We start from the raw sequence: 15,762 nt of genomic DNA, 5'->3' as shown, positions 1-15,762 counted from the left end.
AAAATTAAAAAGCGAGGGTTGGGTTTTTCCGTGACAGAGGCAGCGCCACACCCATAAAGCTTAATTCGGTCAGTGGATCAGCGCTGCGTTGTGATGAAAATGGGTCATCCATCATGCAAAAACGATCAATAAAATCAAACGCTATCCTGGTTGCTGCTACCAGTAGAAAAAATAATAAATAAATAAATAAATATATAAAAATATATAAAAGCTTTTGATGCTTTCGAGCATTTTATGTCTCACAATTTAAAAAATTCTACTCTTTTTTTAGTTGAAACTAATAGATTAATGTATTTAATAATAAATTTTTTCTTTAAACTACTTTCATATATTTATGCTTTTATTGTGTGTGTTTGTATTTTTAAATCAACAGTTCGTTCGTTTTTAGAGATGTATGCGCTACATGTATTTGCAATAGATCATGTAAATTGTGAGTTTGCGCTATTAATATTCTACCGATAGGAGGTAGTATTGTCAAAAGCAACGCAGCAACCATAACAACCACGAAGAAGAGTGTCAAAGATTTGTTTCTTTAGCGTCCCAACAATATTTTCTCCGTTAAACTGGCTTCTAAGCAGACTGCGAGCCTTTTAAAGCTTTAAACGCAATGGACGAAAAGGTAAAAAAAAAAAAAAAAAGTCGCTTGGCGTGTTGTTTCTTTTTCTACGTGATAAAGGCTAGGCGAGGCTGCATTGCTGTGCTGGGCGCAGTTCACATTCATCGTAATGTGTTTTAGTTTCAAAAAGTTAAGGCTTTTTTGATGTGAATTCTGTTATATGTACTTAGATTTCATGAGCGCGTTATTTACTATTAAGCGTTTAAAACTGTCAGCTACACACCTAATGAATGGACATGGAAGTGATGAGTGATCTGTTGGGGAAAACAGTTTTAGTGTGTTTTGCTGGTGATGGTTTGCCTGTCTGTTTATAGTTTGAGAAGGAACTAGGGGACTTCTCACCTGGTCATACTGGAATACCAGATATTCACTGGCTTTTCCAGGATGGGAGACCTTTCTGGATCTCCTAAAACCAGGATATAATGAACTGCCAGACTGATCTGCTGGTGCAGATGCTCTAGCTACATCTAGGGTTAATAAAGCAGTAGTTCTGTGTGGTCAGCTCTTATTTTGGTTATGTGTGGCAGGTTTTAGGTCCTACTGCGGGGGACGAAGGTGCGTCGTCATGTTTGGGAGCCACTGGAGGATCATCTGGTTCCCGTCTGGAGTCGCAGCTCCAGGATGCAGTTCGATTAAAGACTGAGGGGAATGCTTTCTACCGGGAGAAAAATGTGCGCAGTGCCATTGGGCGTTATCATCGTGCTTTGCTCGTTCTCCGTGGCCTGGACTCCGATGTGACCTCTGCCCTGCAAGGGTTTGGGGCTCAGGTGCCTAAACTGAGCCAGGAGCAGGAGGACCTGCTGAGGAGCACTCAAGTAGATTGCTATAACAATTTAGCGGGTTTGTATTTCTTACACTGTTGAGGTGTGAGATACTGAATTAAGTGTACTCGCTTTGCAGGCAGTTTTTAAGCATGCTTATAGCAACAGTTTCTTAGTAGTCAGGCTAGGCTAGGTATCATCATTGGCCGGTATTCTTATGTGTCATGTATTGTCATACCGTTTGGATTAATACCATTTCATTTTGGTTTAAAACCTCTAAACCAAGCCCCTTCATTTTTGTTAAACTCAGCAAAACCATCTATTTTACCCCCATGACTAGGATCCTTTTATTTGCTGGCGTCTCATCTCACTGATCACATTAAAACCTCTAACCATAGCAGTTAATAATATGAGAAACAGGAAATACAATCTTGTGAACTTTGTCCTTGATGTAGGTCTTGCTTTATTGAACACTGCCATGCAAAAGTTCGTGGTCTTTTGAAAGAACTTAATACTGGTATTCAGCAAGGACACACTAAACTCAAAAAGGAACAGGAAATGGATTTATAATCTTACAAAATTTAGTTTTTTGACTAATTTAAAATATATTCCTTTTAGCTTTCTATTCTTCAAGAAAAAAAATACGTAAGCATGCAGCTTGCCTTCACAGGAATAAATTACACTCTACATTTTTATTTGATGTTTTAATAGTATTTCACAAAATCACTGTTTTTGCTTAGTTTTTTAGTGATGAGACTTCTTTCAAAAATCTTACAGATGATAAAATTTTTCATTAGTATAATTGTAAATCTAATCTCGGGAAGCATTCTCTTCTTTACCTGTTTGTGTGTTTCACAGCGTGTCTGTTGCAGCGAGAGATGGTGGACTATGGCCGTGTGTTAGAATACAGTCTGAAAGTGCTCCAGTGGAGGTCAGGTGACATTAAGGCCCTCTACAGAGCTGGAGTGGCCTCATTAGAACTGGGTGATGCTCAGACTGCTCGACATTACCTCACACAGGCCAGCAGGGGGAAACCCAACGGTAAAAACCAACCACATCCCACCTTTCCATGGTCGCTAGAGGTTACCAACCTGAGTTAGGGCCACTAATTGATTTACTAGATTCGGTTTGTTAAATTACCTTTATGATATAAACATGCTGAGAAAAAAAAAAAATCTAAAGAGCAGTCGGTCGTTCACTTACTGTGTTCTGCGTACATAGTATTTTAATTATCTTGTTCAGTGTGTGGCAGATATTTGCTTTTGTCTAGCTATTTTTCAGTGTGGCATGCCATGAGCAAAGTCAAGTTAAAAATAGTTTAAAAACATGTCACAAGACCCCTGCATTCTCTTCCATTCCTTCAGCTATATTTAAATGCAAGAATGTGTTCTGTGTGTCCTGTGGTAAACGCACACACAGAAAAAGAGAAACATTTCAGATTGAAAGTGTGTAATGATAGTCATATGATTTGATTTTACACTGCTTGCTGAAAAAAGCCAGACACAGGGTTCCCAATAAATATTACTGGGCTGGTCATTTGACAGGTTAATGAACTAATTTTACACAGTATTCTACAGGCTTATTTATTTTGGTGTATCTGTTGATTTTGATGTATTTTCACAAGTTTGCTTGTCCTGTTAAATAAAAAATGTGTGTATAAAAAAGGTGTCAGAAACATGACATTAAAAAAAATCCCCAGAGATAAAGGTTGGGAACTACTGGTCTAATTTAATATGCTGCCAGAGATTTTTATTTACAATTTTCATAAGAGAATACAGTGTACAGGGGCCTGTTACATAATGCAGTTTTATTACATTTTGTGGATTGATCCATTTTTCTTAAAAGTTAGCAGGATCAAACGCCTCTGCAGCTTTTCAACTGAACTGCTGTTTCACGTCTGCATTCAAAGTTCATGTCAGATTAGAAATAATGAGGCATTCATATCATCCCGTTCTCTATTTCTCAGATCCTGATGTAAAGAAACAGCTGCAGCGAGTGGAGGAGAGGGTCAGCCAAGACTATCAGAAAGAGAAGGCGCTGTACAAAGGCATGTTCAGCAAGCAGAAACAGAGTGAGGAGCAGTTAGCAGAGGAGAAGACCCAGAAATTGGTCTAAATGGACAAATACATGTCTCAGCAGGAACATACATCAAGTTAAATGAAGCTTGAGCTGACGTCACCAGGAAGAAAGTGGGATGTTTTGCTTCAGGGCATGGATAATTCGCTGCACATGGCATTTACTGGTGTTGAAGGTCCAGTAAAAGGACTGAATGTATCGCTGAAATCTGGTGTAATGTGGCAGCTTGAACGAGAATTATAATGCACTTAAAATGCATTGTACTCTGGTCTTGTATGGCTAATGCGCTGTCTACACTGCCTGATTCTGTTTTGCATTCAGTTTCTTTATGTATCTGTATTTTTGTTTCAGAATCAGATGAATCTCGCCTTTTTGTTTACTCGTCCTAATAAATATTTTTGAAAGTACTCAATGTATGATTTATTTGCCATTTGAAACAGAATGCTCAAAAGCTGTTGTGCTGATTGTTAATGGATTATGCTAATATGATTATGGAAATGCTGCGATAAGACATTTATTGTAGGTCTATGACAGCAGATTTTTACACGTGAGCTCTCATGTAATCCTATTGTACTATAAAACACTTCACTCAGCAGTCACAACATATGCAGTCAGTGCCAAGCAAGTCAGTAAGGACTTTTTAAATGGGAAATTCTTTTATTGACTTTTCATCAGTTTCAGCACTTCACAATCATTTCAACTTCTTTTTTTTTTTCAAAGTCCTGAGCATAAGTTCAAACAACATTTTATTTTTGTATTTGGTCAGCATATACCTTAGAGTGCTTTTTTAAGCATGTGTTCATAGTAAAAACAACACCAGCACCACTATGACCATAAGAGTGCACATAGACACAGCACAGCATGGCATGCAGAAGCACCTAAACAAGCAGAAAGCGAGAAAATCGTACGTTCAAAAAAGTTGGCTTCTACCATTTTGAAATGTTTATACTAATCTTTCTTTTTCGACTTGTGGTTTTTATTGAAACTGAGGGACCTCATAGAGCCAAACACTTTCCTTCCAAGGTCGCGGAATGATCTGGAACGGGTGAGAGGAGCCGATGGGGGAGGCGAGGGCGAGAGCGATGGAGATGAAAGAGGAGAAAGCGAGTGACTGCTTCCCTCCAGGCTCTGGGAGCGAGAGAGATGGAAAAGACTGGCAGTTGAAGAGTGATGTTTCTCCTTCCTCACAAGATTGCGAGCACGTTCAGAGCCCCGTCCTGCACGGCTGATCTCGAACGAGGAACGCCACTGATTGCTTTCCCGTTTCTGAGAATGTGGCTCAAGAATTCCCTGAGACTCGCTTCGAAATAACGCTCGCCTGGACAACCGGAGGCTGGAACTGCGACTGTCCCAACTTGTACCTTTCTTTTTCGAATTGTTCCCCCTATGATCTTGCCTACTGGAAGATGTTTCTTTCAACGAGGTGTGCCTCCAACCAAAACCTCCGGCTCTCTCATCTCGCTCCTCCTCCTCCTCCTCTCGTCCCCAAAAACGTGTTTCGAACCCCTTCCAAAACTTTCCAGCCTTTTTAGGCGTTTCAGTGCTCATTTCATCCTCCCATCCGGTGCCATAGTCCCTACCCGAATAGCTACTAACAGTGGATGCTCGAATAAGTTCTCTTGAGGCATGTTTGCCCTGATAGAGCCGCTCTCCATCCCCACTCCTCCTCCACCCTCTTTCTTGAGGCCTCCACCCAGCTCCCGCATTCTGCCTTAGGGAACCTCCACGAGGCCGAATGGGACCCTCCAGTGGGGAACTGCATGGATGAAAGCGTGGAAGAGAGCATTGAGATGGGGAGTCACGACGAAATACTGAAAGCTGGGCTGGAGTGAAGGGTGAATTTGAGAGTAGCCGAGGAGGAGAGTGGACTCTGGTGTGGGAAGAACCCGGAGAGGAGGCAGAGTCTGACTGATTATGTGGGAAAGGCAGAATGGGAGAAGAACGAGTAGGAGTGGGACCAGAATGGTCCGAATGAGGGCTACCTGACTGTGACGTCAATGCTGAATGGCAATCCGAGTGTGAAACTTGTAGGCGATGCTGTTGAGATATGTAATCCTGTCCAGTGCCTGCACTTGCCCAGGGGTTTGATGCTGGTGTCAGATTAGTTCGATCTAATCCAAATGGGTGCTGAAATGATGAGCGGGAGGAGTGCAGGGTAGGAACGTTACTCGGGGAGGCAGACCCCACGCCTCTTTCTCGTTCGCTCCTAAAACATTCGGCATCCAACTCCATCCCCTCTTCCATCAAGCCAAGAACTACAGATCTCGGCAGGCCAGATACGCGAGAGATTTCACATACAACTGCAGAGTCCTCATTAAGTTTGGGAGGGCTGTCTGAAGCTTTGGTTGGAGGACAACCCTCTGCCTCTTCCCTTGAGGCTCCACTCCAGTCTAATGACTTGGAGAATCCCATTTGCCCAAAGCTCTTTCCGGTTATCTCCAGAGACCCCCGGTTGTTCACAGAGGAAGGGCAGGTGGAGATCCTTGGTCTCCTGCTCCAGTTTGGGGTGCTGGTGATGGTGGACGTTGAAGAGGAAGGAGAAGCAGTTGGAGTCACTATACTGGCGGAGAGATGCCCACATGATCCTGAGACCTCTTCCTTTAAATTTTTAGCATCAACACCCAAAGTCTTGTTCAGGTTTGGATTCAGGTTCAAATTCAGATTTAAGTGGAAGCTGATGTTGAAATCTTCCCCTGTCACGGAGGGCAAGTTTCCAAGGTTGATGGAATTGCGACTTGCGCGTTTCCCAATACTGCTGAGGCTGACCCTCGCTGAATTGCCCAGGAGGGACTTGCAAGGAGTAACATTACCTCCAGTCAGGCTGGAGGAGGAAGCACTTCTTGGGTGAATCCCCTCATAACCAATACCTGCGATGTTTATTAGGGGTCCACGACTGGAAGTTTCAGCGGCCACCCTGCAGTGATGCTGATGGACTAATCTGTTGATGTATTGCTCCAGCTGAGTAAAGGAAGGAGAGGCTGGGGGTTGGCCCTTGTCAGGAGGTTGCTCAAGCCCTGGCTCCACAGGCTGCTCGCTCTCTGGACTGGGGGAGAGGCGGGTGGGGGAAGGTTCCTGGCAGGTGGTGAACAGGGGGCTCTGGAGGGCCACAGCATGAAGTGGACTAGGGTAAGGGTACACCTCTTTTGTCTTCCGAGAAACTAGGTCAGAGCAAAATTTAGGGTCCAGCTGAAGCTGTGGACTGGAGTTGGACGAGGGTACTAGAGAGCCAGGGTGAATTCCTCCCAAACTGGAACAAAGGTCTGTCAGGAACATAAGGCTATTGAGCTCAAGATCCCCTGTTCATAAATAAAAAAAAAGTTATTATTTACATTTTTCTCTAATACACAATAATTTATTTAAAGATTTGAATTAGGAAACAGCATCAAATTAAGAACAGCAATTGATTAAAAAAATATATATTTTTAAATATTGCATAAAAATGAGCATTTGTTTTATTTATCTTTTACATTCTCAACAAAATTATTATTACTGTATATAATAATTATGCATACAGAAAAAAGATCTGTAAATTTATTTTTGACTTCCTATTACTAGCAAGTATTGATTCTCATTAAATGCTCACTATTTTACAAGCTTTTTTTGGTAAAAAAAAATGCAAATAAACAACAAATCCTACCATAATGTATAAGTATTTCAAACTTTTTCTATAAATGCTTATGTGAATAGGTTTAAGTTCTTAATTTGGGTTTTGAATGAAATATTACTCAAACATGTTTTTCAGTTAATGTAGTCATACCAGTAGAAAAGGGCCTTCTTTCTTGTTTTTCCACTGTGCCCTCAGGACAATCTGTGCTATGAGATTCAGCCTCCCTCCAATGAGTGGCACTATGATCCAGTGAACGAGGCCTACAGTTAACTTTCACTGACCCTCCAGGAGCCGCTTCGCTGGATACAGAGTAACAAGAGTCTGACAGAGAACTCCCACTGACCGAGTAAAAACCTGCGGACAAGAGAATGATAGATGAAGTTAAGAGCGTAAGGGGGAGAAGTGCTTCAGGGGTGACACATGATATAAATGATGGGTTTGCCATAAAAAGCTAGGGTTAATGTTTGCCAAAGTAAAAAGAGAACTGCCAAAAACACAGAAACTATGTGTCATGTTGAAGTTGAAAGGTCAACACTGAATCATTTGTTTCAAACAGAGCCCCAGGCTATCCAAGCTGTGAGTCATACACTTGTGTGAAATGCATTACTATTTCATGCAGTGCTCATTCCTCAGGAAGGGCTTAAAGGATAACCGCTTTTTATTTAGGTATTTCAAATAGTTCGACTGATTCAGGAATCTCTACATAGTTCATCCAAAATGGTTTCATTTTGTTGTGTATGGTTAATCTAATCACAAAGTGTTTTATGCTTTCGATGTTCTCCTATTCTAGCGTAAGAGATCCATTTGTGTTTTTGTGGCACTGTTAAAACATTTGATATTTTGATCTGGGATGTATTATTTCTGAATATATTATTTATTGCCTCTCTGGATATTCCACACGACAAATCTAGGCAAACACTTCATATAAGATTTTCTTCTTTGGGTGTCTTTCCTTCCCCTAGTTACCAGTCAGTGTTCATAAACCTTTTGTTTTTTTTAAGGTTTCGTATTAGTCATCTTTTCATACCGGGTTTTGACTAACACTGCTGAATAAAATACAATACCAAGAATAACCAACTGTGACTAAATAATTATATAATGCTCCAAATGCCAAATACTAAAAAGGGAAACAATACTGTGGAACAATGAATAATCACACAATTCTTCTTCGTGAAAAAAGGAGCTTTAGAGAAGCATGTCGACGAGAGATGCTTCAAAGAGGTCATTGCAACAGGTTCAAGTATCCACACTAAGACATTCTTAGCTGCTCTTTATTATTGCAGAATTTGAAGTACAAGCACCTGAGCTGGGTCTAGAGTCGCAGTCAAGCGGTGTTGTGCCAGGGAAGTCTGGAGTGGGAGAGGACAGCAGATCAGACGGGATGTCCCAGGACAGCGTGGACCAGCGTGAGCTTATCCCCTCTCCTGTCGTGCCGAGGCAAGACAGATCAGTGTTTGCAGGCGACAGACTCTGAAACAGATGGAGGAGTCATGTTACTACAAGATAAGGTGATGACACAAAGACCCGGTTACACCTGGTATTAACATAAGATCATGATTCATGTGATCACATTGCATTTGTAGCTAAACGCTAATCCATCACAAAACGTCCCTGACAGCTGTCAATCGATTATTTCACTGAAACAAAACTTTTTAAAAATAACCATCCGATTGAAAGATCTGGGGCCTTGTTTATAAAATCTTGCGCAGAAGCCATCCCAAATTTGATCTTACAATCATTTCTCTGATATGCGTATGCCTCTCTTTCAGGTGTAATATCTATACATCGCAAATGATCATGATCTAGCGCAAATTATTGTTTTTAGCTCTAGGCCTTATAAATGAATGTCCTAATTAATGTCATTAATATATAAAGTATCACCAGTCATGCCTCATTTATGCACGCTTAATAAATGAGGCACAAGAACACGCACACATTTATAAACATTATTGCCAGTGACAAACAAATAATGTACCACACAAACAACTGTTTTATCAGCACACTGATTTATCAGTTGGGTTCACACTGATGAATCAATGAAACAACACACTTTGGATGGTTTCTGAAGTATTAACTTTTAAGGGCCACTTGCTTTATTATGAACTCAAAGAAATATTTTTTTTTATGAACAGCTTTGTTTGAGCTTATCATACACTTTTGGGGCGGCATGAAAGATGAGTAAGTTTGGCGATTTTTTTATTGTTGGGACAGTTCGACCAAAAATCCATTATTAATCACTCACCCTCATGTCTTTCCAAACCCATAAGACCTTTCATTTTCACAACAAAAATGTTTATTCTAATATGAAATGGGATGCACAGTATAGTCTAACACAGAAGAGAAGAAGTAGTTGAATAAGGTAATTTTTTCCCTTGCACATAAAAAGGGTAGCTTGTTGACATAAACTAGTTTTTGAGAACTAATGTTCTTGCTATCTTTCTTATACTTGAATATGTACTGTCTAAATAAGGTCAGAGAGCTCTCGGATTTTATCAAAAATATCTCAATATGTGTTCCTGAAGATCGAAGTTCCCAGGTAAAGAGCAAGTACACGTAATAAAATGACACCATAATGTAATAAAGTGCTCTATTTTCACACACTTTGTTATTCTTCAGTGCTTAGTATACTCAATCGTGCTACTTTGAGACCATGAACTAAAATGCAATTTTAGCACACTACCTTTGTTTTTAAAAGTGTATTTAGTTACCACTTGTAACACACTTGAAACCATCTTTCAAACAATAGTACACTCAAAGTATGCTACAAGTGGTACCTAAATACATAGATATACAAAGATAGTATGTTAAAAGTGCATTTTAGTTCATATTCATGGTGTCTCAAAATAGCACAGTTGAGTACACTTAGATGAACTTAAGCTTATCTCAAGAAGTATTAAAGAATCATTTTAGTATATTAAGTACAAAATTAATGCAAGAAAATAGAGCACTTTAATTACATTATGGAAGTGTACTTGTTTTTTACTTGGTGTCTTATGAGTATAAAGCGACATTAGGGTTAGTATTTCATTTTCATTTTGCAATAACACATTTGCAAAATGAGCGATGTACTTAGCCCTCTTATCAGAGATCCTCCTCCACTATATAAGATTACAGCTGGTCACTGGAGGTGCATTTGAGACGCATGTCAATATACCTAATGCAAACAGCAATTTGTCTCAGCTGACCACTTGTGATCGGATCACCAGACACAGACGTTAATTCCTAGGATAGAATCAAGTATCTGTGATGTATATATTTACAAGCCTGTACACCTGTAAAGAGAAACCACATCAATAGCTGGTGACTTTTTGATGTCTAAGCCTGCTTTCAGAGAAGATTTTAAAAGACTGATAAACTGAGATCCATCAGGGGAATGCTTTGGTTAAAGTTCAGAAGTTTTGAATCACTTATCCACATGAAGTGTTTATGGGGTTAGTTGTTTGTGATCCACAACCTCCACCAGCTGCAAGGAATCTTCCTTTGCAACACTTCTGAGGAACAACATCAAACCAAGTGACTATTGTGCATATCCTATTAAGTCCGATCAACCTTCTGTCAGACTTTTACGCAGACAATGCAGGTGATGCATTGGCGAAATGAAAAAAGTCGGGGGAGGGCTGTTAATAAGCAGAGAGCGGAGAAAGACAGATGATGAAACAAAGGAGAGAGGGAGAAAAGACGGGGGATAATGGGTATTGAAAGACAGACTTTGGCCAGGCTTATCTCTGCTCCAGCAGTTTACCCACAATTCCTGTCTTGGACGCTAAAAATATATGTGGAAGGAAAACGTACAGAATAAAGAGTGAGCAGGACATTCAGGGATGAAAAAGATGAAGGTAAAAAAAAACACATGGAGGGGGGCATAAAGAGACTAGATAGCAAAAAAAGAGTTTTGAAGAAAAGTAGAGAGCACGGGGGATGGGTTGCCAAGTGAGAGGAACAGCATGAAGGAGGCATCTCTTATGTGAGACCCCCTCCCAACCACCACCACTCCTGGATATAACTGCCTCCCCCACTTCACTTCAGAGAGCTGTCAGGCCTCTCCTCTCTTCCTGCCCTCTCTCTCCTTCTCTTTCTCGCTCTCCTTCTCCTCTTCTCGCCCACACATCCGATTTAGCAGCAATACTTTAACTCTCTCTTTTCTGGTTGAACATGAACTAACACGTGCATTGACACTTCCACTTGCATTAGAGGAAAAACGCATTTACTTCTATTTAGCGAACAATGTCTGGCTTAGGATTTCTAAATTGGCACATTTGCATCGGTTTTATCGTTCCCTGTAAACCCCATCTTCTCGCACACCACAATCGGTTCGATTATGTGCAATGCCAGCATGCTACCGATTAAACTACTTTTCAGTCAATAGCCTCAGCGAATATACAAAGAATAGGAAAATAAAGTCAACACTTAGACATTTTGTACAATTCCAGGACATACTGAGGAAAAAGACGACATATATCCGCCCCTTGAGTTACTTCAGTTTAATTTTTCCTGGCCACCACTGAATGAAATGCGTCAAGATGTATAATTTGCCTCCAAAGTCCGAATTTGTTGAAATACGCCGATGCACACATCTAGACAGAATGCATTTTATTGCATTATACTGCATTATCCTAGTATACAGTTGCAATTTGTTTCATTTCACCAGGAGGTGAATTGGAAGAAGCATTTGCTCAGTGGGGAAACCTGATACAGGTCTCATGCAGGGTGCATTGGCCATTTTCCAGCTCCCGATCAATTCCTGAAGGAGTGCTCTGGCACATGGAAACTGCATTATATGAGGCTAATGATGCAAACTGACATAAAATAATGCAAATAATGGGATGAACATCCAGTCTGGCCATCAGTTCCATTGACAGAGGAATTACTCATTCAATTCCCTCACTGACACTGGAAACGGCTTAACGTCATATTTTAATAACAAGGTGAGTCTTGTGGGAGGCAGCAGGAAGACAGCTTTCCAGCCACTGAATCAGAGCAATCTACTCTTTGACTGAAAAACATATCATACATTGGAACCGTCTAATAAATCAATGTCAGTAAAATGAAATATGCATATTAGCTATGAAATCCGATGCTGCATTCAGCCACTGCGCAGAAGTCCATCCTAGCGAGGGGTTAACATATCAGTTGCTCTGCATGGCACACCCCCGTTCTCCATCTTTCTCTTCATTTCCCTCTATCCTCTCTCTCTCTCCCTCAGCGGGTAGCAGAGGAGAGGTGATATCTGTGACGCCGACAACAGAAACATTTCTCCATGTGGTGTTTATGCAAATGGAAGTCGCGTAGGTGGAGAGGCAACAACATTGCCCCGATGATGACTAATACTTTTGTCTCATGATACATATTGCTGTTTCTCATGCGCACATTTTGCTGGACTGAATGGCTACTTGTAAGTGTCCTTTAAAAGCCTTTTGAAATTGCAAAATTGATTTTAAAAAGCCATGAAAGAACATTTTCTTGATCGCATCACTTTGATCTAGGCGATCCCGGATAATTATATAAATGCCCTATAATAAATGAAGGACATGAGAAATAATTGATGAGCTGCTTGCCACTATTAAATGCATTTCACATTTGTGGCTTCACTTGTACGCTGTCCATTATCTAAAAACACACAATGGTGCTTCTATTGTCAACTCTCACATACACTTCTCTCCTTCTCTCATTACACCAGCACACACCTGAACTGCACCTGTTATCAGTCCTCCATACCTGGTCAAGAGCCCTGCCAAATCACCGTGACAAGAATCGACATTTTGTTACTGAACAGTCTCTGCAGCGTACAGACAGTACGTGTAGATTAAAAAGGTATTGCTATAGGTAAGATGTACCAGTGCGTAGATTGTGCCAAAGTCTACAAAACAGAGCATTGTTTCTGAGCAATGCACACGAAAAAAATGTTTTGAAAAGGTCTTTCTTTACGTTTTCTCTTTTGCATTTTTTTTATAAATAGCAGGTGAAATTAATTCCTCATCAAAGCAAATATATCCAGTCTATGAACTGAGTACAAAACCACGTAAAATGTGTGCTAATTTTCCCCATAATGTTGAATTAGGGAAAAACATGGAACTATTACTATTACATTAACACTTTTTTTTTTTTGGTCCAATCAAATATTTTGAATATTAAAAATGGCAGGTATCTACAAAATTGCCACATTGGAATAACATATTAGTAAACTGGTTATGTACATTTTTCATGTAACATGGTCACGTTGCAAGGATTCAGCTTACCCCCCCAACACGAAGCAAGAATCTTTTTCTGATAAGTCAAATTTCTAATAGCTGCTTTTGATAGCAGGCGTTTTGATATGTAATTGAACAAATTAGATCTAATTCTTCTTTTTCCCAGAGGCAAACTTAAAAACGACACGGCTCCACTCCCGCCACATAATTTCCACTAGTATGCGTTTTGTATCGGCGCAATCAAAATGCATCGTACGCAGGGGCCCAAAATAGCTGTGCACTCCAACTCAACCTTGACACGTTGAAGAAAAAGGTGTGTACAATTCTGAAATGTAAACACAGCGGCGTCCTGTATAGGTCACGCAACCCGAGCTCCGCTGGATACCACTGTCGCCGAAACGTTTAGCAGGTGCCACCAGCGGGGTTCCACCTCGCGCGGGGAGATCAAAGTTACAATTACGAGGAACATTATGTTCCTTCGGAATTTCCCACGTCCCCACTGACCTGTTGCCTGCGGGAGGTTGCGGCGCAATCCTCGGCGGCGCTCTCCAGTCCTTCCCCCTGGTGAGCGGGCGCTCCGTTCACGTCCAGCACCGCGTCCACCATCTCCAGCTGCCGTCCTCTGAGAAGGTCCAGCTCCAATATGCCGGCCAGGGTGGCTTTCAGCCGCTCTCCGATACGAACCCGATCGCTCCCTGACCATAGCGAATTCACGCAACCGCGTCGACCGGCCATTGTGCGCGCAAAATCGGTTCGGGGGCAGACGCGGTGGTCGCCGGTGAACGGGAGGGCTCACTGTTCGCCTCTAGCCAGAGCACCGACTGTCAATGCAGCACGAGCGCCGTGCGACATGAGCAAACACCGGAGCCGACGCTTAAAATTCAGAGTCCGTAACAATGTATCACGAAAATGCAGTGCGGTCGCAACTCAACTTTCGCACCGAGGCGCGCGCAACAAAGGCATACTTTTAAGGTCCTAATCTGCACCCCCGAAAAATCCTTTCCCACCTAACCATTTTGAGACGCCACAGCCGTCACGTCAGCTATCACTCGGTTCATGATGATGATGATGAAGAAGATGTGGATTGAATCATATGCGACAGTCTTGCACACAGCTCACCGCTGTGAAGAAAAAGAGTATGAATGGGGAGGAGCTAGACGCGAACGCTCGCTGCTGATTGGCCGGGGAAGTTTTCGAACAGAATTGAATAGGTTTTTTTAAGACGAGGAATGCTGTGTATTGTATTGAGGCTGTAGCGTGGCGCGGTAGGTTATCTAATATTTAATACAAACTCGAATTGTGTTCTTTTAGCAAATTTAAAGACTTAAAATCAGTGGAGCAGATTTTTGTGTTTTGCTTTCACCCCATCTATCTAACGGCAAGCCTTGAATTCGTTCACTAGGAAGATTCTTTTGCGCATATTTTCAAGAGGCAAAAATGAATCAGTTCACGGAAGGACTCGTTCACTTAAATCCTTCGGCAACCGCTACCAGAGAAATATCGCGTTCAACGATGAGCACATTAAGTAAAAAGATGACCCACGTCGTGATTGAATGGAATATGCTGTTATGGCTTGCATTACCCTACTTTGTGTACTTTTCCAAATGATCAAATATCCGCTTGGTTTTGTTGGTGTCAAATAGCAGGTTCCCGTATCGGCTGCTAGGCGACGAGAAAGTCCACTGTTGACACAAACGACCAAGACTGCGTCTAACCAGCAGGTGACAGCATCTGCCTGTCTAACCTACACCAAACGAGCTCTCCAGTAATCCTTTAATCACCATCATATAGGAAGAGCAGACAAATATAGGTTGGATACTCCATATCCATGTTGGATATAGTTTATAATGAAACCAAATTATAAATAAACCATCAGATGAAAATAAATGCATCATCTAGTTTCAGCGTGTATGTAAAATTAATTTGTCATAAATTTAATTGAATTTGTTTATAAAACAGAAATAGGCCTATATGAAGCAAGCCTATAGCACAATATTTTCTGCATATCAGCTCTTTCTTAATTCTTTTATCACTCTCTAAAATAAAACTAACTTGACTATTCATAGGCAAACTTCCTGCTGAAACCATCCAACTAAATGTGAAACCTCAAAATCTAGACGTTTTCTCTCACTTCATTTTTTAAATCCTCTTTTCCCACAAACATAGTTTGTTTGATCACTTACATAATCTATTTTGCATTACCCTGATTGAGCACATTCAAGTCAGATCGAAATTCACATGTAACTTTTCAATATGCTTTCAAAATGTCATGGTATATTTAAATTTAAGCGCTTTAAAGAGTTTCATGTTGTTGAGTCGGTGAGTAAAATGTATGTGTAAATGTATGTTTAAAACGTTTTGTTTAAAAGAATAAATGCCAAAACCTATTGCTATCTTGGCCTTGTTATTGTTTGATAAAGCCTAATACCCATCAGGCATATACACAGTTTATTTGGTATCTGCTTGACCTCATTGAGAATGGGAGCACGGTGAGGATGGGCCCTAGGGTAAGTG

The 15,762-nt window shown here is 40.9% G+C and overlaps 2 protein-coding genes across 2 annotated transcripts; one reads left to right on the top strand and one right to left on the bottom strand.

Moving 5' to 3' along the window:
- Positions 1–282: 282 nt before the first annotated feature.
- On the top strand, positions 283–3,860 carry ttc9c (tetratricopeptide repeat domain 9C). The gene is made up of 4 exons (XM_043256977.1): positions 283–619; positions 1,144–1,456; positions 2,236–2,418; positions 3,344–3,860. Exons 1-4 carry the CDS (start codon positions 608–610, stop codon positions 3,490–3,492), a joined length of 657 nt encoding a protein of 218 aa, XP_043112912.1. The 5' UTR covers positions 283–607; the 3' UTR covers positions 3,493–3,860.
- A 227-nt stretch (positions 3,861–4,087) lies between these two features.
- On the bottom strand, positions 4,088–14,386 carry si:ch211-168f7.5 (dapper homolog 2). The gene is made up of 4 exons (XM_043256973.1): positions 13,753–14,386; positions 8,362–8,530; positions 7,211–7,414; positions 4,088–6,749 (listed from the first exon to the last, which is right to left on the bottom strand). Exons 1-4 carry the CDS (start codon positions 13,981–13,983, stop codon positions 4,402–4,404), a joined length of 2,952 nt encoding a protein of 983 aa, XP_043112908.1. The 5' UTR covers positions 13,984–14,386; the 3' UTR covers positions 4,088–4,401.
- Between the last annotated feature and the right edge of the window lie 1,376 nt (positions 14,387–15,762).

The sequence above is a fragment of the Puntigrus tetrazona genome, chromosome 14 (genome assembly GCF_018831695.1).
Source record: "Puntigrus tetrazona isolate hp1 chromosome 14, ASM1883169v1, whole genome shotgun sequence".
In the NCBI taxonomy this organism is placed as follows: Eukaryota; Metazoa; Chordata; class Actinopteri; order Cypriniformes; family Cyprinidae; genus Puntigrus; species Puntigrus tetrazona.
The sequence above is the reverse complement of the archived record's forward strand: the minus strand, read 5'-3'. Positions and strand labels throughout refer to the sequence as shown.